A 23,314-nucleotide genomic window follows, 5' to 3' on the forward strand; every position below is an offset into this window, starting at 1 on the left:
TCCTTTAAATATATAATTTGTCAATAAAAGTAGCAGATCACGTATCATAGATGCCATCTTTCTACGAAACATCCAAAGAAAGGCTTAGAACATTTTCTGATTGCCATGGATATAAGTTGGCATCAGGCAAGGAACCTGATCATCTATGACAATTTCTTTTCAGTAATAGAAAATACGGACCTCCTGCCCGGCATTGACAGATAGAAGGTGCTTTCTCCAGGCACGGGCTCTTTTGATAAACCTCCCCTGGTAGCAATGACAGACGCAGGCAGTCCTCCTGTATTTCATGAACACCTGAGTCTGGTTCAACCTGGAGCCTCCGATTCTCCTCTTTCAGAGATTGTGAAATGTTCACCCATACTGGAGAATTACTAAGACAGAGAGAAACAGAAAAAAACAACCAGATAGTAAATAGGAACCAGGAGAAGAAACAACAGTTTAAGCTAGCCATACTTTTGGTGGTATTTGATCACCACTGGGTTTTTTATTTTTAAGAAAAAAAAAAGACTAAAAATTTTGAAATAAAACCCTAATATTTTCTACTTTCTGTAATAAAACATATTCAATAAAATCACATTTCTTCATAAATTTAGGCCAAATGTATTCTGCTACATGCCTTTGGTAAAAAATCCCATTAAGTGTATATTAATTGGTTTGCGTTAAAGTTTTAGCGTCTACAAATTATGGTATATAGATTTGAAAATTGATTATGATGTACTGACGGCCTGTCTCATTTCTTGAGGCTCTTAAAATGCCAGGACAGTGCAAATTCCCCCAAATTGCCCCTTTTTGGAAAAAGTAGACAGTCTGAGGCATTTAGTAAGCGGCATGGTGGGTTTTTTGAAGTTGCAATTTTTTGTTAACATTTTTTGGAAAATTAGGAAATTAAATATTTTTTTTTTTTACATTTTTATCTTTACATACTGCCACCAGTGCAATACAGCATCATCAAATGACTGGTGTGGTGGTGATCAGGGATACTGACAGTATGCTAAAAAAAAAAACACCAAAAAAAATTTTTTCAATTTTTTAAAACTTTTTAACATTTTATTTTCTTTTTCTAACTTTTTTCTATTTTTATTTACATATTATAGAGTAGTTCAGTGTCACCATAGTAGCACACTACTAATCTGTGGGGGGGGGGGGGTCATCAGGGATTTTTTTCCCCCACTTTGATTGCTGTTATAATGATGATCAATATAACAGCAATGTTTTCAACTGTCATGAATGGACAGCTGTCAGCTGTGATTAAGAGTGATCTGTGATTGGCTACAGCTAATCACATGGTACAGCCCCAGGTGCCTTGTGATAGCTGTGGGCCAATCGCAGCATTACTCTGCAAAGTCATTCCTAACAGCTTTCGGGATCTACAATCCGCTGTGGCTTCTATCCTGGAAAACCTGGAACAGGCTGAATCATATACATGTACAGGATTTAGCCTGCCCGTGCTGCCCTCCCGCAGTAAATTTAAACAGTTAAAACAAACCAGCATTCACCTCTGTAGCCATAGGCATTGTGGAGAAATGAATCTTCAAAGTTTACAACAGAGGCCTCTCAGCTTTTTTTAAAAAATAATTTCTATTGCAGCAGAATCTTGGTATCCTGCACACAAAGTGTGAAAGCTTTGTTCGAAATTCTGATCGTGTGTACACAAATCCGATGCACAAAGTGCCACGCATGCTCAGAATAAATTAAGAGACGAAAGCTATTGGCTACTGCCCCGTTTATAGTCCCGACGTACGTGTTTTATGTCACCGCGTTTAGAACGATCGCATTTTCCGACATCTTTGTGTGACCGTGTGTATGCAAGACAAGTTTGAGCCAACATCCGTCAGAAAATATCCATGGATTTTGTTGTTGGAATGTCCGATCAATGTCCGATCGTGTGTACAGGGCATAAGATGTTTAAAACTGACTGAGGGCCCATTCACACTTTGTGCAGTTACCTGCATTTTTCCTCATAGCAAAACGCAGGCAACAGCAATGACACACAGAAAACAATAGTTTTCTGTGTGTCATGTTCAGACCAGAATGCAGTGCAATATTATGCAACATGTTTTTATAATATTGCACCACTCTGTCACCACATAGCAAGCGCAGTGCACCATGCTGCTATGCACTGACATTAATAAAGTGTACACTTCAAATAAAGTTCTTGAAAATTTTTTTTACAAAGGGAGTCGTGTGATATGATAAAATGTGCATTACATCGCCCCTTGCTGCGCGGTTCTGCAGCTCAAAACGCTGTGTGGGCTGCAGGGCAGTGGGAACAGTCCCTGAGATTACTTAAATCCCCCTTCACATGAGTGGTACACTATATTGTCAAAAGTATTGGGACACCTGCCCTTTCATGCACATGAAATTTAGAGGCATCCCAGTCTTAGTCCGTAGTGTTCAATATTGAGTTGCAGCTATAACAGCTTTAACTCTTCTGGGAAGGCGGTCCACAAGGTTTAGGAGTGTGGCTATAGGAATGTTTGACCGTTCTTCCACAAGCGCATTTGTGAAGGCAGGCACTGATGTTGGATGAGAAGGCCAGGCTCGCAGTCTCCGCTTGGAATTCATTCCAAAGGTGTTCTATTGGGTTGAAGTCAGAACAGGCATGTCAAGTTCCTCCACTCCAAACTCGCTCATCCATGTCTTTATGGACCTTGCTTTGTGCACTGGTCCAAATCATTTGGTGGAGGATTATGGTGTGGGGTTGTTTTTCAGGGGTTGGGCGTGGCCCCTTAGTTCCAATGATGGGAACTCTTAAGGCGTCAGCATACCAAGACAATTTGGACATTTTAATGCTCCCAACTTTGTGAGAACATTTTGGAGGCTCCTTTCCTGTTCCTACATGACTTCACACCAGTGCACAAAGCAAGGTCCATAAAGATATGGATGAGTGAGTTTGGGGTGGAGGGGGGATTATGGTGTTGGGTTGTTTTTCAGGGGTTGGGCTTGACCCCTTAGTTCTAGTGAAGGGAATTCTTAAGACGTCAGTGTACCAAGACATTTTGGACAATTTCATGCTCCCAACTTTGTGGGAAGAGTTTGGGGATGGCCCCTTCCTGTTCCAACATGATTGCGCACCAGGGTTCTCATGAGGATTCTTCTTGGAGTTACAGGAAAGGTTACTATGCTGGTGATATAAGCTAAACTATTGCATTTACCTTCTGAAGAACTCCTGGATGAAGCTGAGCTGATCAGCAGAGGTTATATATGCAAGATCCCCTCCAGGTATTAATCTGCATCGACTACGAGCATCTGACAATGATTCCTTCACTTGATTTAGCCAATAGCAGCGGAGATTTTCACGGAAAACTTTGCCTCCACGGGGACAGGAGGAATCATCTGGAAGAAGGTTCAATCAAAGCTATTAAATGCTTACCGCACCACAAATCTGCAGTTCCTCTAAAAAAATAAAAATGTATAAATAATGCAAAAATAAGCTTATAGTAGTTCAGTATATGTCGTAGAAGTCCATGCAAGACAGAAGATGCATGGGGTACTTCAGCCATTCTCTAGCATCCTCCAGCACATGTGATATCAACCTGTAGGTGGGGTGCAATGAAAGAACTTGTATTGAAATAATGCAGAGACAGTTCACAAATAAGTTCCAACAGCGTGTAGAAAGTAGAGTGTAGTGCACTGTAGAGAGGGGAACAATGCGGCCTGGCCGTCTTGTGCCCAACAGGCAGGTTGCAAGCCCTACGCTTTTCCTCCTTATCAGGAACCTTTCCCTGCCGCTAGTGCTGTTCCTAACAGGTAAAATACCTATCCCTACTCTACCAACATGCAAATGCACGCCAAACCTGGGAGCCAGGGCCCTAAATAGGCTCTGCCTGACCCAAGATGGCTGCCAGAGTCACATGGGGTGGCAGCATCCAAGTGGATGTTTCCCCAACCAGAAACATTTACAGCTCCAACAGTGTGTAGAAAGTAGAATGTAGCGGACTGTAGAGAGGGGAACAATGCTGCCTGGCCATCTTGTGCCCAACAGGCAGATGGCCAGAGAAGTTGCAAGCCCTACACTTTTCCTCCTTATCAGGAACCCTTCCCTGTCACTAGTGCTGTCCCTAACAGGCAGAATACCTGTCCCTGGTTGAAGGACGGTCTATTCATTGGAAGAATCAGTCATCCATCACCACAAATCGCTGTGAATCCACCACCAGCTGTAAAGACTGCTTACCAGCTCCTGTGGACGGATACGCCTGTGGCTTAATACCCAGCCTGGGCCTTTCTCCACGTCTCAGAACTGCTCCGCATTTCTGGTGTCATTCGACAAGCAACAATGGAGTTCAGCACCAGAAAGAAAGACCAAGAAGCTCTGCATAGCATAAACGCCTTGGGGTTTATTATATAAAGTGCATGGCACTCACATGCATAGAAAATTAAAAACGGCGAAAATTAAAAACGCCGAAAATTAAAAATGGCCAAACACAACCAAAGATGACCCGTCCATCGGGACACGAGAGTGGTGGTGACACCAGCGCGTTGCTCCACCCTACGTGTTTCGTCACAAATGATGTCAACCTGGGGCAGCCAGCGATCATCACCAGCTTCCGGGTGCTGTGTCCAGCGGCTGCCCTGCTGCTTACAGAACACAGGGGATCACAAGTCTGTCAGGGCTGGGCTCAGCCCTTCCTTCTCAGAGCTGGCCGCTCAGCTGTTGGCTAATTGCCAGCTCCTATCTCTCCACAATTACTCAGCTGTTGATGATATCCTGCTCGTCAGTCCTGCCTACTTATGCCGTTCAGCCCAGTGGCTCTCTGCCTCTCTGCCTGCCTGGTCGACATCACAAGAGACGCTCACCTGCGTTCCTGTTTAAAGACTTGCTTGGCTGACAATCCTTTTGGCTCCAGATCCTGCTTGCTGTTCCACTACATTGATCCCTGACTTTTGGCTTGGCTGACTATCTGTTCCGGTTACTGAACTTTGGCTATGTTTTGACTACGTTTGTTCTTTTTACTTTTGTTATTAAACAATTGTGATTTAACTGTACTTCTGTCTTGGTCTGAATTCATGGTTTCGGACAACGTCAGCATGGGCGCCATTTACAGAACACTTGGCCTTATCTTAATTAATGCAAAGTGTTCTCTGATTGGACGAAGTGGAGATCATGATATTAACATTCCACCTTAAATTAAATGGTAATTAGTGATTATTTTGTAAAAAAAAAAGTTATTAGTGGAATAGCCCAGTGACAGAAACTAGAAAAAAAAATAAAATAGATATCTACCCCCCTCCCCCAGTAATGCGTTTCCTACCTGTCAATAGTTGACCATCTGGCATCTGAATGCTATAGACAGCTTGGAGATCGGTTCCCTGGTTGACCTGCAGCCATACTTCTACACTTTGTCCTGTTTGAGCCACCGCCGGGCAGTACAGCTCCGCCATGCCTACTGGTACTGCCATGGTCACCGTGGTCTCTGCTTCTGGCTGCGGCGCTTCTGTTCTTACTTTTACTGTGTATTTCCCAGGCAGACTATATCTATGACTGACCATGCCATTAGCAGTGACAACCGATTGGCTTCCATCTCGAAATTCCCAAACAAACTTGGCGGCAGGGATAGAGGCTACTGCATGGAACTCGGCAGGCTGCAAAACATTGTAGTAAGAAGGGGCTGACAGTAATATTGTCACCTGCAAATACAGTAAGAAGAGAAAAAAATTGTTGATACAAGACTTACAAGGAAAACACGATCAACTATTTTATCATGGCCAAATATTTGTTTTTGGGGCAGCGCTATTTTATCCAACAAATGATAAAATAAAAATGCGGAAATGTCCTTTCAATTCAGTCCTTTACACCAATAAAAGTCTTTTCTTAAAACGATGTGATCTATTTCTTTATCTATTAACCTTTTCATAAAGAAGACTGGCCATTTGACCCTGATGTATATTGCCCATATACTGTGGGCTAGAATGGTTCTTTTATTTTGTTTGTTTTGTATTGTATACCCGAATACTGGTATTTGCACAATATGTTTATATTGCTATTTTTTCTCGGTGTACCTCTGATCATTTTGTATCTATGGCCCTCCTTAGTGTGGACCTTGCTACATGACTTTCTATACTCTTTTTACGCTCTGGCAATAAAAAATTTAGTAAACAACAAAAAAAACCCGTGTGATTGTTGATTTCTCTAGTGCAGTCGTCTCCAAACTGTGACCCGAGGGCCAGATGCGGCCCTTTGCTTGCCTTTATCCGGCCCTTGGAGCACTATTTCTCCCACTGATACCAATGATGGGGCACTGTTCCTTCCACTGACACCAATGATGGGGCACTATTCCTCCCACTGACACCAATGATGGGGCACTATTCCTCCCACTGACACCAATGATGGGGCACTATTCCTCCCACTGACACCAATAATGGGGCACTATTCCTCCCACTGACACCAATAATGGGGCACTACTCCCCCCTCTGACACCAATAATAGGGCACTACTCCCCCCCTCTGACACCAATAATGGGGCACTATTCCTCCCACTGACACCAATAATGGGGCACTATTCCCCCCTCTGACACCAATAATAGGGCAATACTCCCCCCTCTGACACCAATAATGGGGCACTATTCCTCCCACTGACACCAATAATAGGGCACTATACTTCCCACTGACACCAACGATGGGGCACAATTTGTCCCACTGATACCAATGGTGGGGCACTATTGCTCCCACTGACACCAATAATGGGGCATTACTCCGCCTCTGATACCAATAATGGGGCACTACCCCCCCCCTAACACCAATAATGGGGCATTGTTATCAACGCCAGGACATGTTCTACTCCCACTGGCCACAGTCTGTCCCCTCTAAAGTCTGAGAGACAGTAAAAACTGTCCCTTTGTTTAGAAAGTTTGGAGACACCTGTTCTAGTGCACTCCTTCCTTCCTTGACCCTACAAAATCATAGCTTTGGTTAAGAATATATATACATATATATATATATATATATATATATATATATATATATATATATATACTGTATATAAAACTAGTGTAAGCACTTAAATCTGAATTGATATAATTCTCCAGGAATCCAACTGGCAGTGGAAGGGGCAACACAAGGAGCCAACCAGGTTCTGCTTTATCCTTCATGCACATGTGCAGACAGTAAATCTGGGTGGGTGGAAGTAGATATGATTACTTATCAGTGTTTATGTATAATTTATTTTTATGGTTAGATTAAACATTTACCTGCACAGCATGGAGATCCTGAATGATACTCTTATTGCACACGTGGATAGTCCCATCTCTTGAGCACACCCCCGAACAGAGGTCATCATCATCATCATCATCAACGGGCGAGACTGAGCCACAAAGGCAACGCTGCATACTGTCCATTCCATAATAAGAATAGCCATGGCGGAAACAGAGAACGAGGCAGCTGTTATTGGAGAAAGGACCTGGGGTGATGAGAGAGTAATGCAGCACATGGCGTGGAAGGCCCCATACACATGAAACATAGTGCGCCGCTACAAAGGAAAAGCGCAAATTATTCCATGAAAATGGATCACATGGTCATTTCTTTACATGCTATAACAACCATGAAAAAAAAAAACATATCTTTGAATTCTATAGAAGAGTGATGGCAGAAAAAATACCAAGTGGTCCATTAAGTTTGCCCCAATTTTTTTGTTATAATTATATATTTATTTTACCATGTATTGATAGAGTATTGATCGATGTTTGTCCCAAGCATGTTTGAATCCAATTACTGGTGACTGACTCTCTACCTGGAAGTCTATTCCAAGCATTAAAGTGGCTGTATACCCTCACATATACCCAGGACCACTGATAAGCCAGTACAACCGGCCCTGCTGTACCGGGCCCGGCGTCCTCGGCTCTGCAGGGGGGCCCGGGCAATCTGAACAGAGTGCAGAATACAGAAAAGCCTTTCTGAACCACGATCCGACCCCTGCTCCCCTCCTACTAACTTAGCTTGTTTTATTTTATACATTTTCTGGGCCCCTCTCTCCCTCTGTAATGTGATAGTGGGTGTGTGGTGGGAGGCATGGCAATGGCATGTACAGCATGGTCTCTGCAGTACATATACGTTATGGCATGGCATTGGCATGGATGGCACGGTCTCTGCAGCACATACACATTATGGCACGCTATAACTTTTGTGCAAACCAATCAATATACACTTATTTGGATTTTTTTCTAACAAAAACATATAGCAGAATACATATTGGCCTAAATTGATTAAGAAATTAGATTTTTTACAATTTTATTGGATGTTTTATAGCAGAAAGTAAAAAAATATATATTTTTTTTTTCCAAAATTGTCGGTCTTTTTTTGTTTATAGCAGGCTCTGGGGAGGGACCAGGGGTGGGGCTGAAGGAGGGGCTAGGGCGGGGTCAGGAGCGGGACTGAAGGAGGGGCCAGGGGCGAGGTCAGGGTGGGACTGAAGGAGGGGCCAGGGGCAGGGTCAGGGGTGGGCCTGAAGAGGGCCCCGTCGGGTAGGCTGTACGGGACCCCATGATTTCTATCAGCAGCCCTGCCCAGTGAAGTGACTGGTCTCAGGTGATACACAGAGATGAAACTAATCCTCCTACATCTGTTGTACCTGTTTATCTGCGGCCATCTTTCCCCTACATCCATTCAAAGTGCATAAATTACACGGGATCTCTCATCTCTGAAAAGCAGGGGGCGGGGAGCCAAAGTTGCATCAGTGAAGAGAGCTCTGAGAGCTGATTGGAGGGAAGGGGCGCACCCCCCTTCACACAGCACACAGGAGCACAGCTGAGGCTGTCAATCAGCTAGAGATCCCTCCCCTGTCACCAGTTTTTCTTGGTGTCAGGAAAACTCATCAGAAGTGACTCATACTGATAGCAGAGGAATGGGGCAGTAGTTAGAGTTGACACATGGTGCTCTGGATTGAGACAAGTACACACTATAGAGGGATATGTTTTGTTCATATTTCATGTCTGAGGTTTACAACCACTTTAAATACTCTTTTTCGGTAACAAAATATTTTTTAAGTTTTGAATTACTGTATTGCGTTTGTATATTATGATATAGTACCTTTATTTTATTTTTTTTTCATGTTCAAAAATAGAGTAAAACTAACTAACTAAATTGTAGTATTATCTTACCACATGGCACTAGTAGCACACTGGAGTCATGAAGACAACTTTCCACCTCCTGGTCCATGATCAGTCTTCCTCCTTTTGTCATATGTGAAATTAAACCATGTAATGGACAACCGCATGGTAAACGGTTGCCAGAAAGATCTCTGCAATAATGTAATGGTTTAAGGTGAGAAAAAGGATCATTTCAGAAATAAACAACAAAAACGATCAGATTGTCAAAAGTATGGACAAGCGGAACTTCAGTCATTTTTTCATCTTTCCAGCTATTAAATCTTCTGCCCTTGTTGTTTTAACTTTGGATAGCAAAACTTTTTTTTTTCTGCCAGTAAATACCTTATACACCCCACTTCTTGTATCTTGTCTGATCATTAGCCTAAGACATCATACACAGCTCCCTCTCTCACTCTCGTGAGAGTTTGCCAGGAAGGGAGGGGGGATGAGTCATAAGAGGGCCAATGAGAGTTGCAGAGCTGGAGGTGTGCCTCTGTGTGTCTGTGTAAATCCTGGAAGTGAACAGGCAGCAGCTTCAGCAGCCCACAGTTAAAATGATTGCAGCCAGACTCAGTTGAGGAAGATTTCTGCAGCATATTTGGCAAGTAGATATGTGCAATTTGTTTCGTTCCGAATTCGTTTTTTAACAAAAATTCGTTAATTCGGAAATATCTGAATTAAAGAAAACCCGTTTGACAAATTTTTCCGAATATTCATAAATTAGAATATTCGAAAATTCGTAAATTCGTACATTTGCACATTCGTAAATTTATACATTCGTAAATTTGGAAATTTGGAAATGTGGAAATTCGGAAATCTGAAATAATAATTAACTAATAATAACTTAACTATTACTAACTATTAAATTATAGGTATTGTAATTTCCTTTCAAATTTGGCTGTTAGTGAACGTAAAATTTATCCGAAAGAACGAATGCCGTATCCAAGCAAATGGAACGTAATGAATTAATAATAACAAATACCAATAATAATAAAAACTTTTATTATTATTATTTATTATTAATTTGTTCCGTTTCATTTGTTTAGATGCGGCATCATTATTTTGAATAATTCGTAAACTTCGGATAAATTTGTATTTGTTACGTTCACTAACAGCCAAATTTGAAAGGAAATTACAATGACTATAATTTAATAATTATTTACTATTTCAGATTTTCTAATTTTTGGGTTTTCGGATTTTTGAATTTCCAAATTTCCGAATTTTCTAATTTACGAATGTACGAATTTACGAATGTACAAATTTACGAATTTACGAATGTACGAATGTACTAATTGCGATCATAATGAATGACCTGAAAAACAAAAAAAAAAAATCAAATGAAACAAAAATGAACTCATTTTTTGGCAGTGCACATGTCTATTGGCAAGTACAGAATCACAGTATATATAAAATAATATGCAAAGTGGTTGGAGGGAAGCTTCAGAATGGCAAAGACGTTTTTTATTACAAATTATGTGAGCAGACTGCAGTTCCTCTTTAAGGCCTGGTATGCACAGGATTCAGTTCATGTTCTGCCTGCCAGCAGTTTTCTTCTAATTGTACAATGCGCAATACATAGACAGCTCAGTGTACAATCCCACCACCACTGACATCTTCTGATTAGCCATATTGACTGGCATGTGCAGTCAAAGTTACTTCATTCCAGCACCTACGTCATGTCAAGATTTTATGCATGTATAGCACAATGTACAATTAGAAGAAAATTACTGGCAGGCAGAAGAACTTTTACAGCAGAAGAGACAGAGAGGTGTATTTATAATAATAATAAAAAAAATGCATAGCTGTTCATCCATGAAAACTACAATGTAAATTTGTTCTGTGTGAGATCCTCGAATTGTCCGAGGTGCCAGTCACCGGATAGTGACTATATTCACATGTTCTGGAACTGTCCTAGACTCTCCAGATATTGGGCTGCTATAGAAGAATTTATACAGGTCAGACTACAGTTGGAAATTTCCCTATCGCCAGAATTGGCCCTGTTGGGTATCCAAGAAGACGAACAGAGACCTCGCTATACCAAAATACTACTGGCCCTACTGTTATTCTATGCTAAAAAAGTGATTCTGTTAAAGTGGACGTCTAGTCGTCCCCCTACAATAAGAACCTGGGAAGACTCAATAAATGCGGTCATACCGCTTTATAAATTAACTTATATAAGTAGAGGATGTCCCCAAAAATTCGCCAAAGTCTGGCAACCATGGACCGACCCGATCTGACCTCCCTGCTGGGTCTCTGAGGGCTGTGGAGCTGGGCAGGATTGAGGTGTGTGGTGGGTATGTTGACCCCCCCCCCCCCCTATGTATTATGCAATGACTATCTGTAATTTATGCTGGCGTCCCCCCCCCCCCCCTCCCCCCCCCACTGCCTGGTAACACCAAACTGTACAACACTTAAATGCTGAGCTAATAATGTCTGCTGTATAAGATCTATACGTTGCATAACTGTACTGTGTACTTGCCATACTATTTTAGTTTTTTTTTTCTACATTCTGTATATCATACTCTCAAATAAAGACCAACCTTGTTGTTAAAAAAATTTGTTCTGTGTAAATGTGGCAAAATCGAATGTTCTGAAACTATGCAGATCGAGAATGTTTGAATGAAGAATTACCGCATGATGGCCACTAGATGGCACTCACTGTCATAGGAACTAAAAATGTTCCTTAGTGCCATCTAATGACCAAAATGCAGTAGTGTCCGCATTCACATATTTTACCTGCAAAGAATACGTATATATAGCCTGAGAACATTCGATTTTGCCTCACACAAATCAAATTTAGATGCAGTTTCCATTGACAAAAACCTATGCACATTTTTTTTATAAATACACCCCAGAGACAGGCCTACACATTTTATGCTACAATTTTTGGGACAAAATTTGGACAGTTTACCCACCAAAATAATTATAATTATATTAGGAAGTCTTATTTCACCTTTGAAAGTGGATGGAAAGGAGCGCCTGGTATCCAGTAAATGTGAGTTTGAAAAGACATTTTATTTAGCAACAAATAAAATCAAGCCAACGTGTTTCGGGGGGAACAGAGACTTCTCCTTCTTCGGGGCTGTTGCTGCATGCTATTGGAAAAGGATCCTGATCAGGTTTGGTATTTTGGTATCCAAGTGCCAGCTGTGACAGCTGCCTCTTCAGTTACAGCCAGTGTTCTATTAGATAGTGCCCGCTATTGAGAAGTGCCCGGGATGTACTGCGCATGTGCCATGCACGCGCTGACAGCTCATTTTATGATCAGCTGTTTTGACAGCGAGACGGCGCCTGCGCACAATAGCCGACGGAAGAAATTTTTCTGTCACATTGTGCCTGGCGCTGGCGAGGCGTGTTCATGTCGGTGAGCGGGCGGATTTGTACATGTTGGGGGTGGATTTTTACATGATGGGCAGTGCTGCAAAGATGGCCAGTGCTGCAAAACAAATTTTATTCTGCTATTCTTCCTGGACGCTTGCGGGGCGTGCCCATCTTTTAAAAATCCACACCCAACATGTACAAATCCGCCCCTCACCGACATGAGGCATCATTTAAAAATCCGCCCCCATCTTTGCAGCACTTCCCATCATTTTACACTCCACCCCCAACATGTACAAATCCGCCCCTCACCGACATGAACACGCCTCGGCAGTGCGAGGCACAATCTGACAGAAGAATGTCTTCCGTCGGCTATTGTGCGCAGGCGCCGTTTTGCCGTCACAACAGCTGATCGTAAAGTCAGCTGTTGTGCCGTTCCTGTACGGTGCATGCGCAGTAGATCCCGGGCACTTCTCAATAGCGGCACTATCCGACAGAACACCGGCACTCAAATACCAATCCAGCCTTGTGCCACAGGCATAACTGATTTGGATCAAACTTTTCAAACTCAAGATAACTGGATAATGGGTGCTCCTTTCCATCCACTTTTCAAGGTCTCATGCAAAATCGGACATAAGGCCGTACCCTGAGGTATCAGCCCAGGCCCCTGATAGACCTTCTTTCAAGTTGGGTGACCTTTGGAAGGGAATTCTTCTTACCCTCCCACATCTTCACTTACTTACAAACAGCGACTGATTGAGTTAGTTCAGTGTGATCTCCACTAGGCATGTGCAATTCGTTTCGTCCCGAATTAGTTTTTTAACGAATTTCGACAAATTCGTTAATTCGGGAATATCCGAATTAACGAAAACCCGTTTAACGAATTTTTTCCGAATATTCGTAAATTCGGACATTCGTAAATTCGGGCATTCGTACATTAGTAAATTAGTGAATTCGTAAATTTGTAAATTCGAAAATTCGGAAATCTGAAATAATAGTTAACTAATAATAACTTAACTATTAGTAATTACAAGTAACTTTTAAATTATAGGTATTGTAATTTCCTTTCAAATTTGGCTGTTAGTGAACGTAACACATACAAATTTATCCGAAGTTATGAATGATCCGAAAAAACGGAATGGAACGTAATGAATTAATAATAATAAATAACAATAATAATAATAACAACGTTTCATTATTAATATTTATTATTAATTTGTTTAGATGCAGCATTCGTTTTGGATAATTTATAACTTCGGATAAATTCGTATTTGTTACGTTCACTGACAGTCAAATTTGAAAGGAAATTACAATACCTATAATTTAATAGTTAGTTACTATTTCAGATTTTTGAATTTTTGGGTTTTTGGATTTTCAAACTTCGAATTTACAAATTTCCGAATTTTCTAATTTATAAATGTACGATTTTACGAATTTACGAATTTATGAATGTACAAATGTAAAAATGTACGAATGTACGAATGAACGAATGTACGAATGAACGCATTTACGAATTTAGGAATGAACGAATTTACGAATCGCGATCATAACGAATGACCCAAAAAAAAGAAAAAAATAATAAACTAATGAAACGAAAACGAAAATGAAAATGAACGAATTTTTTGGCTGTGCACATGTCTAATCTCCACCCCCAAAGAGCAACTTATATCACCCCTGTCAGACAGTACAGCCTGGACAAAAGCAACACTGTCCCTCACTATAACATCCTTTATCCATCTACAGTACTTTCTCATTGGACCACAAACAAGAAGTGTGTAGGAAGTGATATCAGAAGTTGTGATTGGACAACTATGGGTTCCTCACCCTTCCTCCGTAACCTCTCTTATTAGTATATATAATGAATCATGATACTTACAATGTTTGCAGCTGGGGTAGTGAGACCGTCACTGCTTCTTCAATAATGGAAACTTGATTGTGACTTACATTGCTAAATGAAGAAAAATCAGATCAGGAATTAGAAGATTAATATAATCCTTCTTTGAGGAGTCTAGATCAGGGATTCTCAACCAGGGTTCCTCCAGAGGTGGTTAGATTTTACTGAAGAAAAAAAAATAAGAATTCTGGTTCTACTGGTCCTTTTTTTAATATGCCAGTGTGTGTACTAACTAGAGCAGTGGTCTTTATGCCCGGGGTACGGGAAGAATGGGCGGATCACGTGACCACTGGGATTGGCTGTCACAGTGGTCACATGGTCGGGAGCCAGTCCCTTTGGCTCCCTATTATTAGTACGGACCGAGAGCTGTCTTTGACCACTCGGCAGTGGCAGCCCTTCCATTAGGGGCACCACCCCCCTAATAAATGCGCTCGGCCCCTAATCTACGTGCAGGGCGCCGGACGCATGGATTCCAATGGGGTTTTTTTTTTTTAGAAGCACATGTTTAGAGCCTGAGGGTCTAATTGGCTTCAAAAAGGGTGGGCCCAGCGAATTAATATTTGCTAATGTCTTCCTGTTTCTCCTCGCCCGCCAGGCCCCCCGCACTTACCCCATCCAGGTGGCGTCTCCTCCCGAGCCCAGGCGGTCACTTCTCTTCACCTGGCCAATCTGGTCTTAGGACTCCCGGCCAATCGGGTCTCAGGACCCGCTTCCTGATTGGTCGGGAGTCCTAAGACCAGATTGGCCGCGAGTCCTAACTCCTGATTGGCCGGGAAGAGAAGCGACCTCCGGGACTCGGGAGGAGCTGCCACCTGGATGGGGTAAGTGCGGGGAGCCTGGCGGGCGACAGGCGATCGATCAAGCGACGGTGGGGGTGAGGGGAGCGGCGATCGATTGAGCGAGCACTGGGGGGGGGGTTTATGTGATTGGTTGGCTGGCTGGCTGGGGGGGCCGCCACTGCCACTCGGTCACTGTGCTGGAAGCACAGAAATCTCTGCTGCCCATGGTCACATATGTGTGCCCATTAAAGCCCATCCTCTTTGCTGCCGCACATATGCTTTATGTAGATGGCAAAAGGTTCAATTAGTTGTGCTTGAGTGAGTTTTTTCCTATATACATAAAAAAAATTAAAAAAAAAAACGCTAAGCACTGTAATTGTTCTGCTCCTCATCTGTTCTTCAGAAATCACAAGGTCATTTTGACCCACCGTTTTGGTTACGGAGAAAGCAGGAGAAGGAGTGAGATCTTCAGTCATACTTCGGACTTCAACTCCCACATCTCAGGAGGGGAGAAATGTCAGATAAATGCATAGCATGCTTGCTAAATAGCATCTACTCATGATGGAAGTATAAGTGCATTTAAAGCATTATTAAACCCAAAAAGCATAAATTTATTACATTGCAGCTTACCAAGTCTAAGATGTGATGGCTGCATTAGTTTTCTATTTTTAGGCTTTCTTTTTTCTATTTTCATCTGGTGAACCTGCCAGCAAGTCTGTTGTTTTTTTCAAAAGCTCAGCTTTTTCAGCTCTCCAGCAGAATGTATCAGTTTACATGGATGAGACAAACACTGGCAGGGGTAAAATCTTTATCACAAAAGGAAAAAAAAACTGTTTGCTGTAACTGCTTATAAAGTTTGAGCTAGGGTTTGGCTTCAATTTGTTAGTGTGTCTAAATCTGCTAATACATTTAACACTCCCCCCCCCCCCAGACTGAAAATGGTGCTGTCTGCTGTGCCTCCTGTGGTCATTCCTCCAGAGTTAAGCCTCACTAATAGAGGAGGTATGTTACTGGCCAGATCCCTGTGTGAATACAGAGGGAAAATAAGCCAAAGAAAAGAAAACTAATGCAGTCAGCACATCTAATGATTGGTAAGCTGCAATATATTCAATTCCTTGGTTTAATAACGCTTTAAACTTCAGATATAAACCTCTTCGGTTCTCTTCTCTCCATCACTTCCTACTCACAGTTCTCGGAGGCTCCAGAGTTCACTCAGGATTGTCGTACGGAACACGGTCAGCCGGTTTCCTGAAAGGTCCCTGGAGGATACAAAACAGAATAAATATTCCTTATTTGTGCTTTGAAATTTGACTTAAAGCGTTTGTTACCCCAACACTTCATATTCCTGATATGTGCCTGCTGCACCATGTACTTGTATGAGAAAGTCTCCTGTTCTCTTTGTATTGCTTCCTTTATGTGACATCCCTGGTGTTTCTGCCAGTCCCTCTGTTTGCCTATTAAAAACTGACCACACTAAGCGGGAAAGCACAGCGTGGTCAGTTCTCTAGCTATGCTGGCAACACAGTGTGCTCTCCTCCAATGATCAGACTTGTCCTGACACGCCCCCACTGCACAGCCATTCACTGGGAAGATCAGTGTGCTACTGCTTCTCCTCCCCACAGCTCTTATGCAGAGTACAGAGGGAATGTGATCACTTATTAAAAAAAAGGAAAAAAGGTATGTCTTTTTCTTCTCCCAGACTGTGACTGGACAGTGAAAGGAGAAGCAGCACACTGATGAACTCATCACTCTGCCACTCTGCTCTCTCCTCCTATCAGCATGTTCCCTGCCTTGCAGCCTAGCTGATTGGCTGCTTCTGCGGTTTCTACCTACCCAAGTCTGAACTTTGCTGGACTGGAACTGCAAGAGGCTGATTCTAGGTGTAATGCAGGTACTTATGCTGCAGTTAAAAAAATACAAATAATTATTTTTTTACTATTTGTGGTGTTTGTGGTGATTTTCATGTAAGAATGTTTTGCACTGTCTCTGTACAGGGCTATGCAGGTGAACCAGAAACAATGCGATTTTTTAGGAGCAGCTATTAAACCCCTTGCCAACCGCCCACAGTCTATATACAGTGGAACCTCGGATTATGAGCATAATCCATTCCAGGAGAATGCTCGTAATCCAAAGTACTCGCATATCAAAGCGAGTTTTCCCGTTGAAGTCAATGGAAACGAAAATAATTTGTTCCGCAATGACTACAATGGGATGCAATACCGCATGTGACCAGAGGCGGGGGGCGCCAGAGAGCCTCGGAAATGGCCAAAAAGGCCCGAGGGACATTTTGGCTGACCTCGGCAAACCTCAGAAAGACTCCATTCACGAGCCTTTCCGAGGTGTGCCGAGAACAGCCGAACTGTCCTCGGGCCTTTCTGTGCATTTCCGAACGCCGACGATCGGCGCTGTTCAGCACCGGCGCCCCCCACCTCAGGCCAAAAGCAGTACTGCACACCACTTTTGGCCTGAATCCTGCTCGGTTTGCGAGACAACACCCGCAAACCGAGTTAGGATTTTTAGAAGTACTTGTTTTGTGAAACGCTTGTTAACCGTGTTACTCGCAAACCGAGGTTCCACTGTACGTCATTACTTTTACGTTAAATACCATTGTTATGGCAGCAGCCAGCTGCCTTAACCCCGGTATAATTTTTTTTTCTTGTGGGTAATTCGGAGTCTGATAAAAAGTGATCCCATTCGCCGCAGGATCACTTTTAGGGGCGACGGGAGAGGTGCCTTTCCTCTCGCTGCTTACCGGTTGTTTCCGGGTTTACCCGAGCCGTAGGTGAACCCAAAAGCCGATGGTTAGGCAGGAAGTCGAGTGAGGGCAAGATGGCCCCCACTCGGCTCTATGCCCTTGGAGGACCAGAGCAACCTATGACGTCACTTCCGGTTCTCGGGCATAAAGAAGTTGGTTTTTTTTTGTGTTTTTTTTGCTTTTGCTTTTAAAGGTAAATGAGAGATCATTTTGACCCCAGATCTCCCAATAAAGAGGACCTGTCATCCTTTATTTCTATTACAAGGGATGTTTACATTCCTGGTAATAGGAATAAAAGTGATCAAAAAAATAAATAAATAAAGGGATAGTGTAAAAAAATAAAAAGTAAAATAAATAAGAAAAAGAAAAAAGTAAAGCACCCTATCCCTTTGTGCGCACGAGCAGAAGCGAACCCATATATAAGTTGCGCCTGCATATGTAAACGGCGTTCAAACCACACTGTGAGGTATAACCACGATCGTTACAGCGAGCGCAATAATTCTAGCACCAGAACTCCTCTGAAAGAGAAAAAGGTGGCCCCTGGAAGTCGCACATCCAAGATATCCCAGAGAGGTGAAGAGAGTGGCAACCTCAAGCCTGGACTCCAACCAGGACACACCCCCCAATGTGTTTCACCCCGCCCCCACGGAGCTTAGTCATGGCACACACATCCGCTTTTTTAAGTCACCAGAACTCCTCTGTAACTCAGAACTGGTAACCTATAAAAAAATTTAAAGCGTCGTCCATGGAGATTTTTAAGAACCGTTTGTCGCCATTCCACGAGTGTGCGCAATTTTAAAGCGTGACATGTATCTATTTACTCAGTGTAACATCTTTCACATTATACAAAAAACTGGGGTAACTAATGTGTTTTGTTTTTTATTTATTAAAGTGTTTTTTTAAAATGCGTTTGAAAGACTGCTGCGCAAATACAGTGTGACATAAAAAATTGCAATGATCGCAATTTTATTCTCTAGGGTCTCTGCTAAATAAATTTAAAAAAAAAGAAAAAAAAATGATATATATAATGTTTGGGGGTTCTAAGTAATTTTCTAGCAAAAAATACTAACTTAAACTTGTAAAGAAAGGGTTCCAGAAAAGGCCTGGTCAGCAAGTGGGGGTCTGACAGGATGCAATGACAGCCCACATTCCAGAATACAAAAGGGTTCTTTGAATTCCTTGTATACAAGACAGTTTCTTCCTTAGTCAATAGATTGTATGAACCTAAATTTATGGCCTTTCCTGCATTGTTTACTGCTAAGGAGGATGCACAAAGCCTATATGTAGGTGGTTTACATACATTAATCATTAAAGGGTCAGTCCACCCAATGATGATGTTTTTTAGTTTCTTGGATGTTCCAGCAGTGAGATCTCCCATTCATAATTCCTAATTTAGCTCCTGACCTCCTGGGAGGTTTGGGTGTTCCCAAAATCTTTCCGGCTCTTCCTGTTACATTACCCATAGTATAAAATCACTTAAGGACTGAGCCTCTTTCTGAGATTTGTTGTTTACAAGTTAAAAATAGGTTTTTTTTTGCTCGAAAATTACTTAGAACCCCCAAACATTATAATTTTTTTTTCTAACACCCTAGAGAATAAAATGGCGGTTGTTGCAATACTTTTTGTCACACCGTATTTGCGCAGCGGTCTTACAAGTTCACTTTTTTTTTGAAAAAAATATACTTATTTTAATTAAAAAATAAGACAACAGTAAAGTTAGCCCATTTTTTTTTTTATATTGTGAAAGATACTGTTACACTGAGTAAATTGATACCCAACATGTCACACTTCAAAATTGCGCCGGCTCATGGAAATGGCGGCAAACTTTGACCTTGAAAAATCTCCATAGGCGACGTTTAAATAATTCTACAGGTTGCATGTTTTAAGTTACAGAGGAGGTCTAGAACTAGAATTATTGCTCTTGCTCTACCAATCGCGGCGATACCTCACATGTGTGGTTTGAACACCATTTTCATATGCGGGCGCTACTCACGTATGCGTTCGCTTCTGCACGCGAGCTCGGTGGGACGGGGTGCGTTTAAAAATTTTTTCTTTCTCTATTTATTTTACCTTTTATTTTTTATTTTTACACTTTTTAAAAAAAAAAAAAATTTGTGTCACTTTTATTCCTATTACAAGGAATGTAAACATCCCTTGTAATAGAAAAAAAGCATGACAGGTCCTCTTAAATATGAGATCTGGGGTCAAAAAAGACCTCAGATCTCATATTTACCTTAAAATGCAATAAAAAAAATAAAGAAATAATTGTCATTTAAAAAAATAAATTATAAAAAATGGCCCTTTAAGAGCTATGGGTGGAAGTGACGTTTTGACGTCGCTTCCGCCCTGCATTGTTATGGAGATGGATGGGGGCCATCTTCCCCTCACTCGTCTCCATGCCCAGCAAGGGTGAAGATCCGATCGCCTCCGCCGCTGCCTCCGGTTAGTGGCAGAGGGCACCGGAGTGCAGCGGGAGGGGGGGGCCTCTCCCGCCACCGATAAAAATTATCTCGCAGCGAATCCGCCGCAGAGACCACTTTTATCTGAAAGCAGACCACCGGCCGAACAAGAGGATACTGGGGTTATGACAGCTAGCTGCTGCCAATACAACGATATTCCTCTTGAAAGTAAGGACGTATATCTGCGCGCAGCGGTCCGTAAGTGGTTAAATTAAAAAAATCTGCACTGGTCTGCACACCAGCTGTTTTAATTATAATGGGGCTGAACATTGTATTATCCATGCTGAAAAGCTCAGAGATCTCACCAATACACAAAGAAGAAAGTGCAAAAATAGGCCACATCCGTAAATATATGAAGACAAAAAAATAGGTAGTACTACGTATTACCAGGGGGCCGGACTTTTTAGGCTGAGAAACACTGGGGAGGAAGTAACAGTATAAAAATATAAATTTATTGAAGGTTACAAATACATAAAAGTAAGAATGAAGATTATAACATAAATGCGTCTATGAATATTGTGCAGTGAGCCCTTGTATGTCTACGCGTTTCGCCGCTAGGCTTCCAGTGAGATAGGTGGTGTACATCTTTGGGATTTGCCAAAAACTTTAGGTGGTTGTAAACCTCTGAAATGACAAAATGAACAAAGCATATCCTCATGTAGTGTGTACTTGCCTCTATTCAAAGCATCTAGTGGGATTTCTTTCTGCTCTCTCATTTCTCTGATATCTTCATGAGTCACATCTGACAGTTAATGCCGATACCAGACAATCCTGGGAGAATGCCCCGTCCCTCTCCAGCACAAAGCAGATGATTGACAGCTTCAGCTGTGCATGTTTCCCTATGAGACTGTGTAGAGGGGAGGGGGGTTCCATTCCATCCACTCAGGTCTCAGATTACACTCAGCTCCCTGCTGTATGCTGTGCTGTGTGTGATGTCGGATCCACACCCCCTGCCTTCTGCAGCTCAGAGATGCTGTGTAAAATGTGTGCTTTGGGAGGCTGTAGAGAAAGGCCGCAGATATACAAGTACAAACTATGTAGGAGGATTTGTGTATCACTTGAGGCCAGTCACTTCCGTGGGTAAATGTAAGGGCTTGTAACCACTTTAAAGCCCAACTTCGGAATGGAGAAAATAAAACTTTTGCAATGGCCCCCTCCACCCCCCAAAGGTTAAATGAGTCTGGGTTCCTCCAGAGGTTAATAGGGGTTCCTTGAGCTATGTCTAAATGACCTCACATCTAATGGTGCCTGCATAGTTCCATGCCAGCAAAGCCAGTGATCTTCTTAGCTGTCTGTTGGGGGAGCAGTCTTTCCACTGACCACCAATGTAAGGGGCATTCTTCCCACTGACCACCAATGTAAGGAACATTCTTCTCACTGATGACCAATGTAAGGAACATTCTTCCCACTGACCACCAATGTAAGGAACATTCTTCTCACTGATGACCAATGTAAGGAACATTCTTCCCACTGACCACCAATGTAAGGAACATTCTTCTCACTGATCACCAATGTAAGGAACATTCTTCTCACTGATCACCAACATAAGGGTCATTCTTCCCACTGACCACCAATGTAAAGGACATTCTTCCCACTGACCACCAATGTAAGGGTCATTCTTCCCACTGATCACCAATGTAAGGGTCATTCTTCCCACTGATCACCAATGTAAGGGACATTCTTCCCACTGACCACCAATGTAAGGAACATTCTTCTCATTGATCACCAATTTAAGGAACATTCTTCCCACTGATCACCAATGTAAGGGTCATTCTTCCCACTGATCACCAATATAAGGGACATTCTTCCCACTAATCACCAATGTAAGGAACATTCTTCCCACTGACCACGAATGTAAGGGTCATTCTTCCCACTGACCACCAATGTAAGGGTCATTCTTCCCACTGACCACCAATGTAAGGAACATTCTTCCCACTGACCACCAATGTAAGGGACATTCTTCCCACTGATCACCAATGTAAGGGTCATTCTTCCCACTGATCACCAATGTAAGGAACATTCTTCTCACTGACCATCAAAGTAAGGGGCATTCTCCCCAAATACCACCAATTCACCAATTTAAAGTGGTTGTAAACTCTGTACAACCATTTTTACCTACAGGTAAGTCTATATTAAGGCTTACCTGTAGGTGTTGGAAATACCTCCTGAATGCGCACTTTATAAAAAACTTTGTGACAAAAAGCAAGATCTGCAAAATACTCACCATGCCTCTCAGCAAATAGCTTGGGGTGTCTACTTTCCAAAATGGGGTCATTTGGGGGGGGGGGGGGGGGGTTGCTATCTTGGCATTTTATGGCCTCCGAAACTGTTATAGGCAGTGAGGAGTGAAAGTGTACGCCCTTAGAAATCTTGAAGGCAGTGCTTGGTTTTCGGGGTCCTGTATGCGGTTAGACTGCCAAAAAGTCTCACATATGTGGTATCCCCGTACTCAGGAGAAGCAGCAGAATGTATTTAGGGGGTAATGTCACATATAACCATGGCATGTTTGAGCAATATATCATTTCAGTGACAACTTTGTGTAAACAATTTTTTTTTTTTCATTTTTCAATCTCTTGTGACAAAAAAATAAAATATTCAATGTGCTCAACAAGCCTCTCAGCAAATTCCTTGGGGTGTCTACTTTCCAAAATGGGGTCATTTGTGGGGGGGTTTGTACTGCCCTGTCATTTTAGCACCTCAAGCAATAAGTTATGCAGTCATAAACTAAAAGCTGCGTACATTCCAGAAAATGTACCATAGTTTGTAGACGCTAAAACTTTTGCGCAAACCAATAAATATACGCTTACTGAATTTTTTTTTTTTACCTGAGACATGTGGCTGATTGCTTTTTGGCCTAAATTTATGATTAAAATTGAGTTTATTGTATTTTTTTTAACAGCAAAATGTAGAAAATATCATTTTTTTTCAAAATATTTGGTCTTTTTTCGTTTTTCTTTGCAAAAAATAAAAACCGCAGAGGTGATCAAATACCACCAAAAGAAAGCTCTATTTGTGGGGAAAAAAAGGAC

At 42.1% G+C, this 23,314-nt stretch overlaps 1 protein-coding gene across 1 annotated transcript in view; it reads right to left on the bottom strand.

The window, feature by feature from the left end:
- Positions 1–23,314, bottom strand: part of LOC141113399 (polycystin-1-like) — a 179,305-nt gene that overhangs the window by 116,119 nt on the left and 39,872 nt on the right. Inside the window, exons 4-10 of the mRNA XM_073606457.1 lie at positions 16,259–16,330; positions 14,275–14,346; positions 9,093–9,232; positions 7,188–7,465; positions 5,253–5,628; positions 3,156–3,336; positions 181–371 (exon numbers count right to left, since the gene is read on the bottom strand). Coding sequence (XP_073462558.1) covers positions 181–371; positions 3,156–3,336; positions 5,253–5,628; positions 7,188–7,465; positions 9,093–9,232; positions 14,275–14,346; positions 16,259–16,330 — 1,310 coding nt within the window. The remainder of the gene's footprint in view (positions 1–180; positions 372–3,155; positions 3,337–5,252; positions 5,629–7,187; positions 7,466–9,092; positions 9,233–14,274; positions 14,347–16,258; positions 16,331–23,314) is intronic.

This window comes from Aquarana catesbeiana, linkage group LG12 (assembly GCF_042186555.1).
Source record: "Aquarana catesbeiana isolate 2022-GZ linkage group LG12, ASM4218655v1, whole genome shotgun sequence".
Classification (NCBI taxonomy): domain Eukaryota; kingdom Metazoa; phylum Chordata; class Amphibia; order Anura; family Ranidae; genus Aquarana; species Aquarana catesbeiana.